The sequence below is a fragment of the Palaemon carinicauda genome, chromosome 8, assembly GCF_036898095.1.
Source record: "Palaemon carinicauda isolate YSFRI2023 chromosome 8, ASM3689809v2, whole genome shotgun sequence".
Taxonomy (NCBI): domain Eukaryota; kingdom Metazoa; phylum Arthropoda; class Malacostraca; order Decapoda; family Palaemonidae; genus Palaemon; species Palaemon carinicauda.
Genome location: NC_090732.1, coordinates 106,470,896 through 106,491,808, shown reverse-complemented (window position 1 = coordinate 106,491,808; position 20,913 = coordinate 106,470,896). Strand labels below are relative to the sequence as shown.

The 20,913-nt window shown below is 38.8% G+C and overlaps 1 protein-coding gene across 1 annotated transcript; it reads right to left on the bottom strand.

Annotated features, from left to right (window-relative positions):
- Positions 1–236: 236 nt before the first annotated feature.
- On the bottom strand, positions 237–19,397 carry LOC137645403 (uncharacterized). The gene is made up of 4 exons (XM_068378207.1): positions 19,160–19,397; positions 14,949–15,146; positions 1,811–1,896; positions 237–783 (listed from the first exon to the last, which is right to left on the bottom strand). Exons 1-4 carry the CDS (start codon positions 19,395–19,397, stop codon positions 316–318), a joined length of 990 nt encoding a protein of 329 aa, XP_068234308.1. The 3' UTR covers positions 237–315.
- Positions 19,398–20,913: the final 1,516 nt, after the last annotated feature.

The window sequence follows — 20,913 nt, the reverse complement described above, 5'->3', positions numbered from 1 at the left end:
ATATGATGCTTTGAGGAATGAATATTTAAAAGGTAAGCAAAATATAATGAACTTGTAGTATTTTATTTTGAACATTACTGAATGGTAGTATTTTATTTTGAACATCACTGATTGGTAACATTAATACGATGTCAGAGAATTCATTCATATTATAGTTATAAAATTGTCATGTAAATTCTTTAATATAAATCATAATGAGATGTTTTAGACATTACTGGATAACATCAGTACGACGTCAAAGATTTCAGATAATTATGAACTGTTGTAATTATGTTTTGCAATGTCAAAGAATTCTTATAAACTTATTTATTTACATCATAATGAGATATATGAAGAAAAATCTTCCTCTTGCCCACTAGCTGGTAAATTTGTAGAATGTAAAGTCTCCCTAGTGTTCATCTGATTTTTATTTGCGAGGGAAAATTGAGAGGAAACCATATTCTGTGAACAGTTATACAATATTTCCATGATTTGCTTCTCTGCCAAAACACGTTGTTGGTCATTAAGCTGCCTCAACCTTGTTGCCACAAATTTACCGAAAAAATCTAATTCATCATCATCTTCTGCATCAAGATACTTCTCTGCTTTTTCAAGGAGTCTTTGCTTTGGAAATTCAAGATGGCGTTTTTTCTTATTACGAGATACATGAACATGTCTCTTGAAAGAAGACGCAGCTGCCCCTGAATTCTCAGCTGTCCCAGATATCTCTAAGCAGGCGGAACTAGGCCTAGATGGTTCCGGTGTAGATTCCCCTGCAGTATCTGAAGATATTTCTTCATCACCCTGAAATAAATTGTGAAATGTAAACACAATATAATTAGTCACAATTGATATGTGTGCGTGTGTGTGTGATATTGATTAACATATGCATGTGTTTTCAAATTTACCACTTTTTTTTTTCTTTGCAGTTCCCTACAACCAGTGGAGAGTGGAAAAAAATTGCCGATGACTTCTATCTCTTATGGAATTTTCCCAATTGTGGTGGAGCAATCGATGGCAAACATGTATCTATTGTACCCCCTTCTAACAGTGGATCATATTACTTCAATTATAAAGGTTACTTCAGCGTCGTTCTCATGGCAATAGTAAATGCTAATTTAGAGTTTTTGATGGTTGATGTGGGCAAGAATGGTCGCATTTCAGATGGAGGAATAATTGAAGACACCATTTTTCACAAAAAGTTAATAGAAGGTACTTTAAATTTGCCCCAAAATAATGAAACCAAATATGGTTTGAACTTCATGTTTATAGGGGACGAAGCTTTTGCACTTCACGAGCACTTGCTAAAACCTTTCCCCCAGAGAGAATTAACTTATGAAAAGAAAATTTACAATTACAGACTCTCTCGCGCCAGACGAGTAGTCGAAAATGCGTTTGGTGTACTATCCACTGTATTTCGAGTTTTCCACACATCCATCGCCTTGAAACCAGAAAAAATTGACCGTGTTGTTTTGGCAAGCTGTGTACTTCATAATTTCTTACAGAGAAATTGCAGGAATTCCTACACTCCTCTAAATATGACTGACTTTGAAAACATTGAAAGTGGCATTGTATCGGATGCAGACTGGAGAAAGGACTCAAATGATGCCCACTTCACAAATCTTCAGGCATTAGGTCAACGAAATGCCAGTGATGCAGCCAAAAATGCTAGGCTGTCATATGTTGCATATTTCAATGGTGATGGCAAAGTACCATGGCAAGATAGACTGATAAAATAATATTATGTACCAATACAATGCATGTAGAGTATACAGTGTGTTTAATAAATAAATATAGTGTGTGTATTGAAACTAAATAAATGTCTACTCACTTTTGGGTCTGCGGGTTTTTCTTGAGAATCCTGATTTTGTTGACCTTGCAAGTTCGAGGTTGATTCCCGAGGAGTTTCTTGGTCTGCTGTAAATAGCAATAAATCAAAATACCACAACTTGGGCACATATACCTCTTCTTCTCCTGCACCCGATTTCTTCGATTCCCGAATATTTTTCAACTCTTTCCGAAATGATCCCCTGAATGTGGGAATTTTGGATTCACAAAATCTATGCTTGCATCTCTATCTATTTTTTTACATAATTCCAGTAATTGCTCATAAGCTGCTCCTCTTTTTACTCTATTGGAATAATCCGGACTTCGTATTTTCCACAAGCAAGGAAGTGCTCTGTACAGCTCCAAAAACTCACGAATGAAATCGTGAGGTAAATACTTGACTGACTGCGACATCCTTCACGACAGCAGTACTGACCCGACTCCTACGAGGAAAAAAATAGGGCGATCGAGTCTGAGTACTCTGCAGGTATTGTACATGTTGAAACTTTGCCTCAGTCCTTCCCAAAACCCACAGCGCGATGCGCCAATCAGTTCAACATGCTGAAAGGACGACGCGACAGGCCTGGCTCGACAGGACTGGCATCAATAGGCCCCATACACGTTAAAGACTGACCGGTTCGCGCCAGTCGCTATGAAATCCGCGCGCCAGTCGCTATGAAATCCGCGCGCCAGTCGCGTACGTGTATGGCCACCTTTATAGACATCTAGCTAAAATTAGTGCATAGTGGAATTTATAGGGCACAAAGTTGAATACTAGCAAAACAAAGTATAATTGGAAGTAAGTTGAGATCAGTGACTCCTCAATATCTGGATCTCAACAATGATAATGTTTCTTTATTTCTTTACGAATATCTTAAAATTTCAGGTATTATTCTCGAAAGCAAATTTACTTCTGAGAAATAAATTTAGTCCGTCTTTCTTCAATTATACAAAAAATTTACTTATTGAGAAAGTCATGTAAGATTTTCGGTGATCAATGTATTCTGAAGAAGTGTTTATATTCTTTCATTCTACCTTGTTTCGAGTATGGCTCTCCTGTCTAGTCTTCAGCTGATAATTCTCATCTTAATTTTTTGGACAGGATCCTAAAATCTATTAAATTTGTTATTCCTGATCTAAATATTAATCTCTATCACCGTCGTTTAATCAGTCAGTTATGCATGCTGCATAAGATTTTTCATACTTCTGATAATCCTTTACTTTCAGACCTACCCGGATAGATAGTACCATCCTGTTCATGATACTAAGTATGAAGTTAATTCTAATAGCCTTGACTTCTCAGTCAGGAAGCTCAATACTACACAGTATTCCAGAAGTTTTATACCAGTTGTGACCAAGTTGTTGAATGATCTTAATAATCGAGTAGTTGATTTTTTTTTTTAACTTCAAAAGTTCATATTTGCAGCAAATGTTTTTTTGTTGAAAAGGCTGACGTAAGTCTCTCTTTATAGTTTATATATGAAATATCTCTATTTATCTTGTTACTGTTCTTGAAATATTTCATTTTAATTGTTCAATACATCTCATTTCGTTTATTTATTTCCGTATTTCCTTTCCTCACTGGGTTATTTTTCCCGGTTGGAGCCTTTACTAGTTAAACTACAACCATGGTTGAAAAAGCAGGATGCTATAAACCCAATGCCTCCTTCAGCAGGGAAAAACAGCCCAGTGAGGAAAGGAAATAAACTACGAGAAGTAGTAAACAATCATATTGATTATTTTAAGAACTGCAGCATCATTAAAAGATTCTTATTATATTAACTATAAAGATATACTTATATAAGTCTGTTCAATATAAAATAATTTTCTATAAGTTGAACTTTTGAACTTCTACCGATTCAACTACTTAATTAGTAATATCATTCAACATCTTGGTCACAGCTTGAATAACACTTCTAGAATACTGTGTAGCATTGAGTCTCATGATGGAGAAGGCATACCTATTAGAAATTGGTTTAGTATGTTTCGGCTTAGACAATTGGCATCGCTGATTCAACGTGGATAATTCGGCGTCAAAAAAATAAATGGAGTATTCGGCGCAGCCATTTAGTCGTCAGACTATTTCCAGAAATGCATCTCATCCTTTATGAACTTTCCATAAGCATCAATAAATTCCCAGATAGAAAGATGACGCATTCCTAGCTCATATTCCGAACGTCGATTGGCAGCTTAGTCGTGATTATTGATGCGATACTCATTAAAGTTCGCTCATAAAGGTTCCATATCTTGGGAGCAAAAATAGGAGTCATCCTTTCATTATGACGCCAATTCGGTCGCCCAGTATATGTATCTTCAAACAAATGAAACAAGGCTTTCAGTTCATCAAGAAGATCTGCTGCTAGAGTATCGAAATATTCATCCATTTTTTCTAGTCTAACGAAGGCAAATGCTATAATTATTTTAGCCCATAACACAAAGTCAGAACCGGTTTCATATTGATTTGATAAATTCAATGAAACAACACATCTGTATGTTTTGTGCATGAAGTATAATTTGACAGTTAAAGATATATATATATATATATATATATATATATATATATATATATATATATATATATATATATATATATATATATATATATATATATATATATATATATATATATATATATATATATATATATATATATATATATATATATATATATATATATATATATATATAAAGAGAGAGAGAGAGAGAGAGAGAGAGAGAGAGAGAGAGAGAGAGAGAGAACCTCACCTTACCTTATTGCCTTATTCTATGTTTGGGTTCCCCAGGTCCCTCAGTGTGAGGAACCTCGTATATCTACCAGAGAGTTGCTTATGCATCTTCCGGTGTATTTTGCATCTTCCAGTCTTGGATGGTCTGTGATGCATCTTAGGTGTTTATCGAGGTTATTCTTAATCACATCTACGCTCACTCCTGATATGTTTCTTAGATGAGCTGGCAGCGCATTAAATAGTCGCTGCATTATCGATGCTGGAGCGTAGTGGATTAAGGTCCTGTGTGCCTTCCTTAGTATTCCTGGTATAGTTTTGGGTGCTGTTAAACTACCTCGGCTTAATCTTTCTGATATTTTTAGCTCCATGATGTTTTCATTAATTCCTTCGAATTGTTTCCATGCTTGTATTATCATGTAGCGTTCTCTTCTCCTTTCTAGACTGTATAATTTAAGAAACTGCAGTCTTTCCCAGTAGTCAAGGTCCTTAACTTCTTCTATTCTAGTAGTAAAGTACCTTTGTACACTCTCTATTTGTGCAATATCCTTTTGGTAGTGTGAGTACCATATCACACTGCAGTATTCGAGTGTACTACGTAAATAAGTTTTGCACAGCATAATCATGTGTTCAGCTTTTCTTGTTTTAAAGTATCTGAATAGCATTCCCATTTTTGCTTTACATTTAGCAAACAGTGTTGCTATTTGGTCGTTGCACAACATATTCCTGTTTAACATTACACCAAGGTCTTTAATTGCTTCCTTGTTTGTGATTGTCTCGTTATTAGGTCCCCTGTATGCATATATCATTCTTTCTCTCTTTCCATAGTTTATTGATTCGAATTTATCGGAGATAAATACCGTCCTATTTATCTCCGCCCATTCATATATTTTGTATAGATCTCTTTGTAATGAGTTTCTATCTTCATCACAAGTAATATCTCTACTTATTCTTGTGTCATCAGTGAAACTTCTCACTGCAGAGTCTTTAACATTACAGTCTATGTATGAGATCATAATAACAAACAGCAGTGCAACTAATACCGTACCCTTTGGCACGCCAGATATTAACTGAGCTTCATCTGATTTTTCGTCATTTGCAACCACTAAGTTTTCTGTTTTGTAGAAATTCTTTTATCCATTTTCCTATCTTTCCCTTAATATTATGCTTTCTCATTTTTTTCTCTAATATGTCATGGTCTACCTTGTCAAAGGCTTTTGCAAAATCTACAGTAGATATACCACATCTGTGTCTTTTTCATATATTTTTATATACGTTTTCATGGTGTGCTATCAGTTAGGTTTGTGTACTTTTTCTGGGCACAAAACCGTGATGACCTATATTAAACAAATTATTTTTAACCAAATGATTCATTATTTTCTTTTTTATTACCCTTTCATACACTTTCATAATATGTGATGTTAGACTAACTGGTCTATAATTGCTTGCCTGTAGTCTTGATCCACTTTTGAAAGTAGGGGTTATAGATGTTAATTTGTTTAACATATATCTCGCTCATATCTACACTTTGTCATAGCAGTATTGCAAGCTGCTTTGCGATAGTGTGTGCAGTTTTTTTTTAACAAAATCGCTGGAACTCCATCTGGCCCGGCCGCTGATCCATTTTTAATTTCGCTTATAGCCTGCACAATATGTGCTTCATTAATATCTATATCCGTTAGATATTTACTATTTTCTTCTCTCATTTCTGTTTCATTATTCTCATTCGTAATTCTTGGCGTGAATTCACTCTTATATTTTTCTGCTATGTTGCATATTTCCTTTTTTTCATTTGCTAACCATCCTTCTATTCTTAGAGGGCCTATTTCTAATCTCCCTTTATTCATCTTTTTTTGCATAGGAGTAAAGTATTTGGGGTTTTTCTTGATATTTTGAAGTGTCCTCTCTTGTAAGTCCCTTTTTTCATTTTTTTTTCGATCATATAATCTTTTTTTTTCAGCATTTTCTATCTTACTTTTCATTTCCATCATTTTCCATACATTATTTTCTTTTGCAAGATTTTTCTTCCACTTTCTAATTTTCTGAAATAACATCCTTCTGTCTCTTGGTATGCATGTCTGATGTTTATCTTTTCTTTCGGTACATATTTTTCAACAATTTTCTCCTGTATTTTGTACAATATATCCATATTTACCTGCATATTATCACTTACTAATACATTTTTCCAGTCTTTGTTAAATTCTTCATTTATTTCTGACCATTTTATATTCTTACCATAGAAATTATATTTTCCATATCCTTCCCATCGTTTTGTGCTTTGTTTATCTCTGCGTTCACTTGCTTTGGAATGGACTATTAATTCTATGGCATTGTGGTCTGAAATTACCGTGTTATACACTATTATTTCTTTAACATAGTTCACCTCATTCACAAATACTAAATCTATGACATTGTCCTTTCTTGTTGGAATGTGGTTTATTTGTTGCATATTATGTTCTAATAGCATATCTTGAAGATTTTCAAACTGTCTCTTATCTTCTGCGTTACTTAGTCTCTTTTTTATATGTATATATACAACCACTTTCTTCTTTCCATTCTTTCTAATCCACGAAAGGAAAGTTAAAATCTCTGGATAGGAGTATATTCCAGTCTTTATGGTTTCTACATATATCATCTATTTTTTCTATTATTATGTCAAACTCCTTAGTATTTCAGTGTCTGTAAACTACAATATTCACTAATTTTTTATGCTCAAATTCTACCGCAATCAATTCACATTCTGTGTTGCTGTATTTTTTCACAGACTTTTCCTTGATTTATGTCTCTTCCATATATTGCGGTTCCCCCTTGATTCTCTTTTGTTTTGTCTGATCTATATGTTTGGAAACCCTTTATCTGGTCATCACTGCCAGTCTCTTGGGAATACAATGTTTCAATTATATTTAATATATCTATTTTTTTAATTTGGGTTAGTTCTTCTAAAAACTCTATTTTCCTTTTAGAGTTACTTGTGACTAAACCCTGTGCATTCATCACTATTTAATATTGACAATATGGATTCTCTCATGATTCCTTCCTGTTCTGATATGATGTACTTTTCTTCATTTCCAGGAATTCTGCCATTAAAAAATCCAACTTTTCTATTATATTTGCTCTTTCGCCTTCTTATTTATTTTTGTGTGTATACCTGCAATTATCCCCATAACTGCACCAACCCCTGGCATTATAGATGCATTCTTTGTAGTTGGGCTCTAATTGTGCATATTTGGGTTGAAAGGCATATCTTGAGGCCTTTTGTGCATAGCACGGTATATACTCAGCTTGTTTTTTTTTCTCTCTTTTTTCGTTTCCTTTTGTCTTTAATTTTTCTTTTCTGTTTGTTGAGTTTTCTGACTTTCATTCATGGTTGCAGGATGCATATATCAACAATTTTTGTTGAATTTGCATCCTTTTCCTTCTTTCAGGTTTTTGCATATTATTTTTGGATGGAGATCTCTGCATTCGTCTCCATATCCGTCTAAATACGCACATTTACCATTTATCTTTGGGTGCTTGTAGTAGTATCTTTCGACAAATCTGCAATTCCCTCTTTTCAATGAATTGCAGAGTATATCTCTTTTTTTTTCTTTTTTTTTCTTGTTCTTGCTCTTCCCTAAAAGTATGTAGGTCCGGGTAGTCTCTCTTGGGTCTATTATTTATTTCCATAGGATATTCTATTTCTACGTAAGTATGTTGTTGAAAGGCATCATAGGTTATATCAATGATTTCCTCTGCATCCTTACACATATCCTGTTCATTTTTCTCTTCTTCTTCTTCTTCTTCTTCTTCTTCTTCTTCTTCTTCTTCTTCTTCTTCTTCTTCTTCTTCTTCTTCTTCTTCTATTTGGAGATTCAGTCTCGACTTAATTATATTTTCTATCCATACTAAGCATGTTGAGCAGAATAACTTTGTCTCTTTAGTAGCCTACTTATTTTTTGTTGCACATCAACGCAATTAGGATGTGTTGGTACATGATCTTACATCGCATTTCCTTAACTATTGTTGCGGGATAGGAATACTGTACCACATCTCACATGTATTGCACCATTTTGGCATTCTTTATCCCAACGCATCAATCATCACATTCACCATATTGGACTTTTTATTGTTCTTGAATGGAATGTGCTGATTGATGTAAACTTTCTTTATAAGTCTCTTTATCACCTGGATCTTCATAGGAATTTCTTCTATTATTTTGATGATATTTTCCGCAGACTTGCTCCAGTTTGTTGGATCATATTGTTTCAATATGTTTGAGAATATTTTTCCATCACACTGGTTGGAGCTATTTGTGACCCCTGTTACGAGTAGATCTAGTTCTTGTTGTGCCAACTCATGGAATTTACTCTTGCTCTTGCTGATTGCAACAAAATCCTTCCAAGCCTTGTTGTGTAAGAGGCTGCCATCTTGTTCAGATTCTTATTATTTTACAAGATAACTATCCTATGCCGACGTTTTATCCCACTCTTCCGACCTCAAACTAATCGCAGACTATTCACGAAAACTTCTATCTATATTTCACTCGATAGGCTTTTGTTATTCATGTTAAATCACCTGATTTTCTCGGATCACAAAATGGGACTTACTAGCATACAGTAACACTCACAAAGAGAGAGAGAGAGAGAGAGAGAGAGAGAGAGAGAGAGAGAGAGAGAGAGAGAGAGAGAGAGAGAGAGTAAACTTGACTATGAATAGCGCTTAATCATCCCTCTGCCGAAAAATTCCACTGGCGAATCAGCCACACCAAATCTACGACATCCAATGGGCTACGTCAAAACATCCCATTTCCGTTAGAATTAACTGCATATAGTATCTAGAATTAGGAAGAGGAAAGTATTGTCCGAGAAGACCTAAAGAGGAGTGTGACGGGCCGAGAGAAAGGTTAAGACTCAAAGGCAGGAAGCAATCAACTGAGTAGTATTATTAAAGAACACTCTCCTTTATATACAAAACCTCAAGGCAACTGGAAAATACAAGTTCGAGAAATGACAATATTACATTGGCGACACATAGACATGTTTGTTCTGGTTCTTTTTAGTGCGAGGGAAGAGCGCAGATACAAGCATAATATATACAAAATAATTTATATACGATCGTGTGACACACGGTTGGTACATGGCTCCCCCCCTAAAAATGACATACTGTACATGTTAAATAGGGCGCCCTGATCTAGAGAGACAAACTGTAAGCGGATCATCTGGCAGTAGATAAGCAGGGTTTAGACGATCAATGGAGACCCAGTCTTCTTTGCCATGAATGTGTAGTAAGAATGCTTTCAGACAGCGTCGGATCACAAGGAAAGGACCCGTGTAAGGGGGCGTTAGCGGTGGCTTGGTAGTGTCATTGCGCAGGAAGACGTGCGTTGTAGAATGCAAGTCTATTGGTATGTGATGCTTCGCTTGGGGCTTGTAAGTCTGGCAGCATGGAGTAAATTTTCCCACGACGTGACGTATGTGCTGGAGATCGTCGGAGGAGGTTGTAGAAGGAAAAAATTCGGCAGGGACGACCAACGGGTCGCCATACACCATTTCAGCTGCCGAGACGTCGAGGGCGTCTTTAGGAGTGGTCCTTAGTCCCAGGAGGACCCAGGGAAGCTGAGTAAAACAGTTGCAATCCTTGCAGCGGGACATCAAAGCTGCTTTGAGGGTGCGATGAAAACGTTCAACCATTCCATTGGCAGCGGGGTTGTAGGCCATTGTCTGATGTAGGGTGATGCCCATGAGATTCACTAATGATGTCCACAATTGAGAGGTGAAAGTGGTTCCCCTGTCAGAAGTAATATGCTCAGGGATATCAAATCTTGAAATCCATCCAGAGAGTAAGGAAGATGTACATGAGGCAGATGTTGCAGTTTCCATGGGAATGGCTTCAGGCCAACGAGTGGAGCGGTCGATAATGGTAAACAGGTAACGATGTACTTGTGATGTGGGTAGGGGGCCTACAACGTCAACGTGAATGTGTGCGAAACGACGCTGAGGTTGAGGAAAGGTGCCCACTCCTGAATCCGTGTGTCGATGTACTTTGGAAGTTTGGCAAGAAGTACAGGCGCGGACCCAATCCTTAGCATCCTTAGAAATGCCGTGCCAAATGAACTTTGCCTTCAGCAGCTGTGCAGTAGAACAGCATGAGGGATGGGAAAGGTCGTGAATGAAATCAAACACCTGCCATCGCATGGGAGAAGGAATCCAAGGTCGCGGTCTACCAGTACTGACGTCACAGAGGAGGGACGTGTTGGAGTCTTCGAGGGGAAAGTCTTCCCAACGGAGGGACGTGCAGGATGTCCTACATGCTTGATACTCTGGATCCAGTCATTGGGCTTCAGCCAGGGCATTGTAATCCAATCCCAGTTGAACGGCAGCCAACGTGTTTCTTGACAGGGCATCGGCAACGGGATTCATTTTCCCAGGGACGTACTGAAGGGTGCAATTGTATTCAGCCACGGCGGAGAGATGTCGGCGTTGACGGGCGGACCAGGCGTCAGACTGTCGAGTGAAGGCGTGCACCAGAGGCATGTGGTCTGTGCGAATGACGAAGGGCGTACCTTCTAAGAAATGACGAAAGTGACGGACAGCCAAGTGCACCGCCAGCAATTCTCGATCAAAGGTAGAATAACCCGATTCTGCCTTGGACAGTTTTCTGCTGAAGAAGGCCAATGGGCGGGGCGAGCCGTTGACCACCTGCTCGAGTACTGCACCAATAGCGACGTCGCTGGCATCGGTGGAGAGAAGGAGAGGGGCATGTGGGATAGGAAAAGTGAGAGCCGCAGCAGTTGATAGGGCCTTCTTTGCATTGCAGAAGGCTGCTTCTTGAAGGGGACCCCACTTCAGGTCCTTTGGCTTGCCCTTGAGGGAGGCGTAGAGGGGAGCAAGAGTGGCGGCAATGGCTGGCAGAAAACGGTGATAATAGTTGACCATGCCCAAGAATTCCTGCAGAGCTTTGACGGTCGAGGGCGTGGGGATATTCTGAACGGCTGCTACCTTCTCAGGGAGGGGATGGACTCCTTCAGGAGTGATACGGTGCCCTAAGAACGACACTTCGTTGGCGCCAAAGGTACACTTGTCGTACCGGACTACAAGGCCGTTTTGTTGCAGGCGGTCGAGCACGATGCGCAGGTGACGGAGGTGTTCCTCTTTTGAGGAGGAGAACACAAGTATGTCGTCCACATAACATACACAGAAAGGGAGGTCCCCGAAGATGCCATCCATGAGACGTTGAAACGTGGCCCAAGCATTACGAAGGCCAAAACAGGAGTAATTGAAGGTGTATGTACCAAACAGAGTGGTGATGGCGGTCTTGGGGATGTCTTCTGGGTTCATAGGCACCTGATAATACCCCTTCAGGAGGTCGAGCGTAGAGAAAACCTTCACTTTGTGCAGGTAGGAGGTCACGTCGGCAATGTTTGGGAGGGGGTAGTGATCCGGTTCTGTTTGCATGTTCAGGCGCCTGTAATCTCCGCGCGGATGGAGGGAGCCGTCTTTCTTCAGAACGATGTGTAAGGGTGACGACCATGGGCTGGAGGCCTTTTGGCAAAGGCCCATTTCCTCCATTTCGGAGAACGTCTGTTTGGCGGCTGCCAATCGTTCCGGTGCCAGACGTCTGAATTTTGCGAAGACTGGGGGTCCCGTCGTCTTGATATGGTGATGAATACCGTGCTTGGCAGGAACTGTGGGCGTTTGGCGAAGTTCTGGACGGAAAACTTCCGGGTAGGACGTGAGGAGGTGGGCGTAGGCATCCGTGGGTGCGCTGATGTTGAGAGCGAGGTTAGAGGGGGCGGGTTGAAGAGGTGTCAACAAGTACGAGTCTGCGTTGACCAATCGTCGGTGGGCGACATCGACCAAAAGGTGAAATTGAGAGAGGAAATCTGCACCGAGGATTGGCATTGTGACGTCAGCAACGAGAAACTTCCAATTGAATTTACCGTTTACGAACGATAATGTGAGGTTCTCGTAACTGTAGGTGGGTATCGCAGATCCGTTGGCAGCTACCAAGCGGACGTCGGCAGATGTAGACAGACTACATCGTGCCTTGAAGAGTTTCCTTGGCAAAAGAGAACGACAAGCACCTGTGTCTACCAAAAATCGCACGCCCATTCCTGCATCCTGTAAAAAGAAAAGATTAGAAACATGGGAGGCCACAGCCACGAGCGATGGCCTACTTACATGTTTTTTGGCCACTGACAATCCTTGGCACATTTCTTCGTGGTTGCCCCAAATCTGAAGTGGTAGTAGCAAAACTGCGGCGGATGGGAGGTAGTAAGTGGCTGTAGCAGTCGTTCATTGGGGCGTGAGCGATTGGTGGGTGGTGGGCGGTTTTGTCGCTGCTTCAGCACGTCACGGGGTAAGCGTGTATGTTCTACGGCATTCATGTCAGCTTCGGTTGACGTTGAATAGGCATCCTCTTCATCAGGGGTGGAGGCGTTGATGGAGGTCTTGAAGTGGTTGTCCATAAGGGCGTCGGCTTTGGTCATCAAGTCTTTTATGGGTAAACTATCGACATCGGGTATGGTATCACGTATAGGTCCGGGTAAACGGCGTATCCAAAGGGCACGAAGTAGGTTCACCTCACGAGGAGAGCTGTCTGCGGCAGGTTGAAGGCGAGTGATACTGGTCATTTCCCTGAGGGCAAGCCAAGTCCTTTGGTCCCCCAACGATTGTTGCGAGAGCTGAAAAAGCTTTGCTATACGGGCGGCTGGCGACGACGAGTACTGCTGCAGAAGGTATGTTTTGAGGGCGTCATACGCTATTGAGGTGTCTCCTTGTTCACATAGCCAGTCGGGTATTTCTGGGAAGCTGTCCTCGGGTATTGCCACGAGAACTTAATCTGCTTTGGTGGTTGAGCGAGTCACGCCCCTGATGCGAAACTGGACTTCTGCGCGCTGAAACCAAGCAAATGCCTCTCCGCTGGCAAACGATGAAAGTTTGAATGTAGTGGCCGTAGCGCCAACTGCCGTAGAGTCCGTCATAGTACCAACGATGGAGGGGCGAGGGGGGTCGGGGTGGAAGACTGTGGAAGCGAGTCGACTTCCGGGAGAAAGGTTAGGACTCAAAGGCAGGAAGCAATCAACTGAGTAGTATTATTAAAGAACACTCTCCTTTATAAACAAAACCTCAAGGCAACAGGAAAATACGTGTTCGAGAAATGACAATGTTACATAGGCGACACATAGCCATGTTTGTTCTGGTTCTTTTTAGTGCGAGGGAAGAGCGCAGATACAAGCATAATATATACAAAATAATTTATGTACGATCGTGTGACACACGGTTGGTACAGGAGGGTCGAAATTATGAAAACATCTTATCCGACATGCATAACGAACTAATTGAATGACGGAGCGAAGGATTAATATCTAAATAAGGAATAACAAATTTTATTATTATTATTATTATTATTATTATTATTATTATTATTATTATTATCTTTACAAATATAATTATAATTAGCTTATAATAATAATTATAATTACAGTTATAGCTTTAAGTTAGTTATAGTTAGAGTTAGAATGACAATTACAACGGCATTAACTATAACTATAACCATAAATATAACTAAAACTATAAGTATAATTATAATTGTAAAAATAATAATCATAATCATAGTTAAGATCATAATCATCATCATTATCATTATTATTATTATCATTATTATTATTATCATCATGATTATGATTATGATTATGATCTTAACTATGATTATGATTATTATATTTACAATTATAGTTATAGTTATAATTATATTTATGGTTATAGTTATAGTTAATGCCGTTGTCATTGTCATTCTAACTCTAACTATAACTAACTTAAAACTATAACTGTAATTATAATTTTTATTGTTATTATTACTATTATTACAAGCTAAGCTACAAAATTAGTTGGACAGCAGGTTGATATTAGCCAAGGGCTCAAAAAGGGAATTTGGCCAGCGAGGAAAGGAAATAAGGAAATAAAAAAACTACAAGAGAAATAATGAACATTAAAAATAAAATATTAAAAAAGACTAACATGGGTGTTACAGACTAATACACACACAAACACAGCCATTCCAACACCTTCTAAAAACTTAACAGCACCTCACACGTCTCGAACTATCGACCTAACTATGCCATGAATAATCGCTGCTGGGAGGAGGGGCGATGGTGGCTGGTACAACACAAACATACGCTACCAGGGACTAGGCGATGTCAGGTAGGGCAGCCAGTCGGGACTACGGTCCACCCCAAAAGCCAAAGCCAAGTCCTTCAAAGGAAGGCAACCGTGTTACCCCATACAAATGGGAAAAAAGCATGCTAATAGAAGAAGAAGAAGAGTAATATTACCAATTCTCCAACAAGTGTTAAAAGAATCTCTTCTTACTAACTTGCACAAAATAGCAGATAGCTTGACAGCTAAGAAATTTCTGTCTTTTAAAATAAAGAAAAAATACAATTTATGTATACAACTCCATTAGCATCAAGATCCATCAAGAGAGCTTTAATTTCACGCAATGGAAGAGTTAAACTAGTTAGTTTAGCCTCAGGATAACAGGAATGAGGATGATCAAGTTTCTCATTACTCTGCTTACTGCCAAATATATCATCCAAAATGGTTGCCTTTTCCTTTAGAAAGTGAGTGACAGAATCATCTGGTTTAAGTAAGGGAGGAACTATTACATTTACACCATGTATATGCAATAAATAATACATAAACTGTATATACACATAAGTATACATATTGCATATATAAATACTGTAAACACACACACACATGTATATATATATATATATATATATATATATATATATATATATATATATATATATATATATATATATATATATATATATATATAGTGAAATACCCGACACTCACACGCACACACACTATACGCACGCACACACACACACACACACACACACACACTATATATATATATATATATATATATATATATATATATATATATATATATATATATATATATATATATATATATATATATATATATATATATATATATATATATATATATATATATATATATATATATATATATATATGTGTGTGTGTGTGTGTAAACATATGTATATATATATATATATATATATATATATATATATATATATATATATATATATATATATATATATATATATATATGTGTGTGTGTGTGTGTGTGTGTGTGTGTGTATGTGTGCATGATATTACGTTGTTATATATACACACACACACACACACACATATATATATATATATATATATATATATATATATATATATATATATATATATATATATATATATATATATTGTAGTTTATGTAAAATAAAATTCAGTGTCTTATTCCCTTAATAATCTATTTAACATGGAAAAAATAACAAAAAGAATAACAGCAAAATAAAATAACAGCCAGCAAACAAAAATAAATTCATTTAAAACTACTATGTACAATACTTTACAAATTCATAAAACACTTTTAATTCATTTATTGATATCAGTTTACATAAAGTTATTACAAGTAATACATGCCTGAGATTTATGATGTGAAAGTCAGGTGATGACAGAAAAAAAGATCAGCGATAGATCTTCCAGAACGTAGTTTCAAAGGTAAAAGATAATAATAAGGGACAAAGCTTCTGATTATGTTTGACTTTCCAAGGTGTCCTTGATTCCTTCTTAAAATCAGTAGTATTGTAAATGAAGTTAATGATTAGCGTCACAACAATTATCACAAGAAAAAAACGTCTCCAGAAATGCAGCCTTAACAATAGCTGAAATGGCTCTCTCTCTCTCTCTCTCTCTCTCTCTCTCTCTCTCTCTCTCTCTCTCTCTCTCTCTCTCTCTCTCTCTCTCTCTCTCTCTCTCTCTCTCTCTCTCTCTCTCTCTCTAACCAGCTATTAAATATGAAGGGCCATAAACAGTAAATAGAATCAACTTTACAATGGATGATGTCAAAATGAACATAAAAAACTCAGTAAGTCTAAGGCACCAGGGCCAGATGATATTCATACAATAGATTGAAGCACTAGAAGAAAAGATAACTCCACCCTTTTGCAAAATGATTCTTAAGACAGCTAACGAAAGAAAAGCTCCACAAGAATGGAAAGAAGGCAATGTTTCTCTAATCTACAAGAAGGGACAAAAAGCAGAACCTGGCAACTACAGACCTGTGTGTCTAACTTGAGTTCCTTGCAAAATTTCTTAATCAATTATAGTAGATTCAATAGTAGACCATACAAAGAAAAACAATATTCTTATAGATAGTCAACATAGTTTTAGACAAAAAGAGATCATGCGTGACTAATCTTCTGGAATTTTTCCGTAAGTTTAGCATGTATGACCAAATCAGGGCAATAGACATCACATAGCTAGACTTTCAAAAGGGTTTTGACAAAGTTCCTCATCGAAAATTAATGGTGAAAATTAGAGCACTAGGCATCACTGACAAACCAGCTGATTGGATCGAAGATTGGCTAACAAACAGAAAACAGGGAGTTGTAATACATGGAGAACCTTCAGCATGGGCAGCAGTTACAAGCGGAGTGCCTCAAGGATCAGTCCTTGGCCCATGGTTATTTCTGATCTACTCTAATGATATAGATTTAGGATTAACTAATAGAATATTCATATTTGCTGACAATACTAAAATAGGCATAAATGCTGCGAACTCGGAAGACGTAGAAGCCTTAAAAGACGACCTAATGAAGCTACGAGAATGGTCCAGAAAATGGCAAATGCCTTTCAGCTGTCGGAAATGTAAAGTTGTGCACATAGGTTGTAGTAACCCACAATCAGATTATTCACTGCTGGGTAATGAAATAGAAAGTGTCGAACAGGAGGAAGATCTCGGTATTATTATCAGGATGGATTTAAAATTCATCCAAACAGAGGATAAAAGCTGAAAAGAAAACCCAAACATTGATAGGCTACGTAAAGTGACAATTCAAATACAGAAATAAATACACTGTACAACAGCTAAACACATCATTAGTAAGGCCCCATCTAAAATACAGAGTCCAATTCTGGGCTCCGAGTATTCAGAAGGATATAAATAGACTGGAAGCAGTACAAGCTATGGCCACCAAACTAGTTTAAACACTAAGGCAATTTGGATATAGACGGAGGATGGAACGTTTGAACTTATTTAATAAAAAAGGCAACGAAAAAGTCAACGACTAAGGGGCCAGTTAATAGAGGCTTTCAAGATTTTCAAAGGAATGACTCATGTAGATTACAACAGTCTATTCACTCTTGGCACAAATAAGTTCAAAGGTAACGGATACAAACTGGAATTGAAAAGATAAAACCCCATTTAATATGGCAATTTCTTTACATATAAATAAAGCAAATACTTGGAAAAGACTTCCAGTGGATGTAGTGAACAGTAACACGGTAAACATGTTCAAGAATAAGTTAGACAGGATCATAAGAACTCTAAATGCTTAAACTAAATCCCTCCACCAAAGAGCAAATGGAAACTGCGCGGATGAAATAATATCTTTGAGACATCCAAAATCCTAATAACAAACTAACTAACTGAATCTCTTTCTCTCTCTCTCTCTCTCTCTCTCTCTCTCTCTCTCTCTCTCTCTCTCTCTCTCTCTCTCTCTCTCTCTCTCTGAAGGAATTGGCAAACAAATTTAACCAAAGCAAACATAAAACTCGATCCTTCACATTCCGTCCCCCTTATTTCCCTTGGGCTAGCTTACTGACAACTCACTTAGCTAACACCTACTAGTGGGTTTGGATCTTCTCTCTAACCAGGAATATTAAAAACTTTCTAATAATTTACTTTTCTCTTTTCCTGCATGTTTGACTATGAGTGTTTGTGATTTTATCTGGAGTGGCCATCCTCCCAGTGGTAGATGAACGACACTAGGAGAAAGAGAAAGTCAAAAAGGGAATCTCCGCTTTCGGGATCTACCTAAAAGTCGCAGAAGGCCTGACTGGCTTCTTTGAAACCCGGTATTCTTCCTTCTGACTCTTCTTTATTGGTCTCCCCGGGGACCAGTCGAGCAAGAATGGTGGTCCTTTTGCATTAGGGCAAGCCTAGGGGTAGGAGAGTCCTTCTGTTCCACTTAAAGAAATGTTGGGGCCTCCACTTCAGGAAGAGCCTCCTCCATTTCAGTTTTTGATGGCATTGCATTTGCTGTGGCCTTCCTTGAAGATTCAAGGTTACCCATTGAAGAGGCTGAAGCAGGCTATGTCAGCAAGGCACCAGCAAGGGTTCCTCACACATTCTTCTGCCTTCTCTGGTTTCTTCAGCCCCTTCAGAGCTTTCAGTATGAGACTTGTATCATTGTCACTTTTACCGAGGGAAGTACCTTTCTTTTTGCCCTTCAAGGATTCAAGGAGGTCTCCTCTTTCAGAGCAATCACTCTGAGCCCTTGCACAGGGTTATTATATTCTCACCGGTTATCTTATTGCTCTCCACCTTCCACAGGTTTTACGGGCCTCTTTAAACCCACCTTGTCAACAAGCGATTCTTTCCAACGTACCTTACAAAAGTGAGACCCTTCAGTGAGTGTCTCTCCCCCAGGCACCTTACCCCTACACACCTCACCCTAGTCCATTTCTAGGTCTATGCAAGCATCTTCCAGATGAACTTCACCTTCTAGTACAGTACTTCTGATTTTGTCTTACTTCAACATGCCTAACATTCCAGACAATCACCTCCAATGTGAAATTCCAGCACATCTGCTAAACACAGATTACCTATGTGGACATCTAGAGCATACCCTTTATTGGCAAGCTCTTCTCCAGGACACACCTCACCCCAGCATGCTTCAACTTGATGTACCTCCACCTCTGGACGAACATCTTCAAAAGGGGATTCTCCTGTAGGTGCTTCACCTACGCTCGCTGTTTCTCGATGTGCCTTAACCACTGGATGCATTTCTTTGCAAAGTGTCTTTACTTATGAGTTCAGTTACTGGGCGTGCCTCACCCTAGTCAGCCTCATCTAAGTGTTCCTCATCCAAGAAGCAATCATGCAGATGGGATTCTCAATTTTGCAGACGCGTTTCTGACCATGCTTCCTCCGAGCACTCCGCAGCTTTATCCATGGGTCTTTGTAGGACATCTGGAAGATACATCACCCCAGAACATGGTAGACTTTCTCCACTTGGCAAAGGTCACTTGGTTGTGTTAATGAGCGACAACATCATCGTAGTGGTTTAAATCAACAAACAAGGATGCACAGTACCACCACAACTGTACCAATTAGTAGTAGAAATTCTCAGGTGGGTGGAGCTCAACTCTGTTGCCTTTACAGTCCACTTTATTCCAGGCAAAAGAAACATCGTGGCCAAAAAGTTGAGCACGAAGTCACAGATTTTTGGGTATTGATGGTTTCTATATCTTCGGATAGAGACAGAGATCCTGACTTTGTGAGGTTCTCGGAAAATGGACCTTTACACGACCTCCTTAATTAAAAACTTCCGGTGTACTGGTCTCCAGTTCCAAATTCAGAGGCAGCATTCAGAGACACATTCCAGCACTCGTAGGACAGCCTCGATGTATATGTTTTACGAAGGACAACAATCTTGTTGGGAGAACGAATCAGGGGAAGATGAAAGCTGATGAACAGAACAACATAATACGAGCAAAAGACACTGACTGCCCAGGGTTCAGCCTAGTGGCACTGCCATCTCTGCCATCTAAGCTTCAGGCATCTCCCCACAGGTAGCACTATGGGGAGATTTCCTACCATAGCGGTAACATTGAACAGGTCTGCCAGATTTACACACCTCCCCACTGCGTGTCCTCAAGCCTTCGTTCAATGAAAGGTTGGTATCTGGAGGTTACCCTTCTTGTCATTGGACTGGCTTGGATTCCCCTTGCTTTGTGGGCTTGTCTAGCAACTGGAGAAGCCTTAGGTAAAGCAGGTGTCAAAGAGGCAGGCCAGTATGTAACAGTTCAGTGGATGAGGGAGTCTTTGCTCACCTTCCTCTACTTCTCGGTCGCAGCCTCAACATCCTCAGGAGGAAGAAAAGATGAGGTCTTTATGGAAGAGTTACCTAGATAAAAGGTCTCCCTCTTGGCCACTGCCTCAGGAACTTGGATATGACAGCATTATGCCACTTCAGGATCTAGTTGGCCCCTTGGTTCACCAAATAATGAGTTAAGAATTACATTACTCTTGTACCTGTAAGGACGATGATCTTAAGATCTTACATTTCTCGGGCTCCAAAAGGTCTTCAATGTTGACTATATAACCAACAGTCCCTGACTACTGGACTATCCACGAGTAGGCCTCAAGAGTACTCTTCATCGTCTTCTCGATGTTTGTGCTATCAGCAGTAAAAAATATCAGTTTTTCTGCAACCAACTTCTCAGAGCATGAGCCTTGAGCCAAGGCTGATACTGTCGAGTCTAAGGGCAGGGAACACTGATCAGGTCTGCCAAATTTC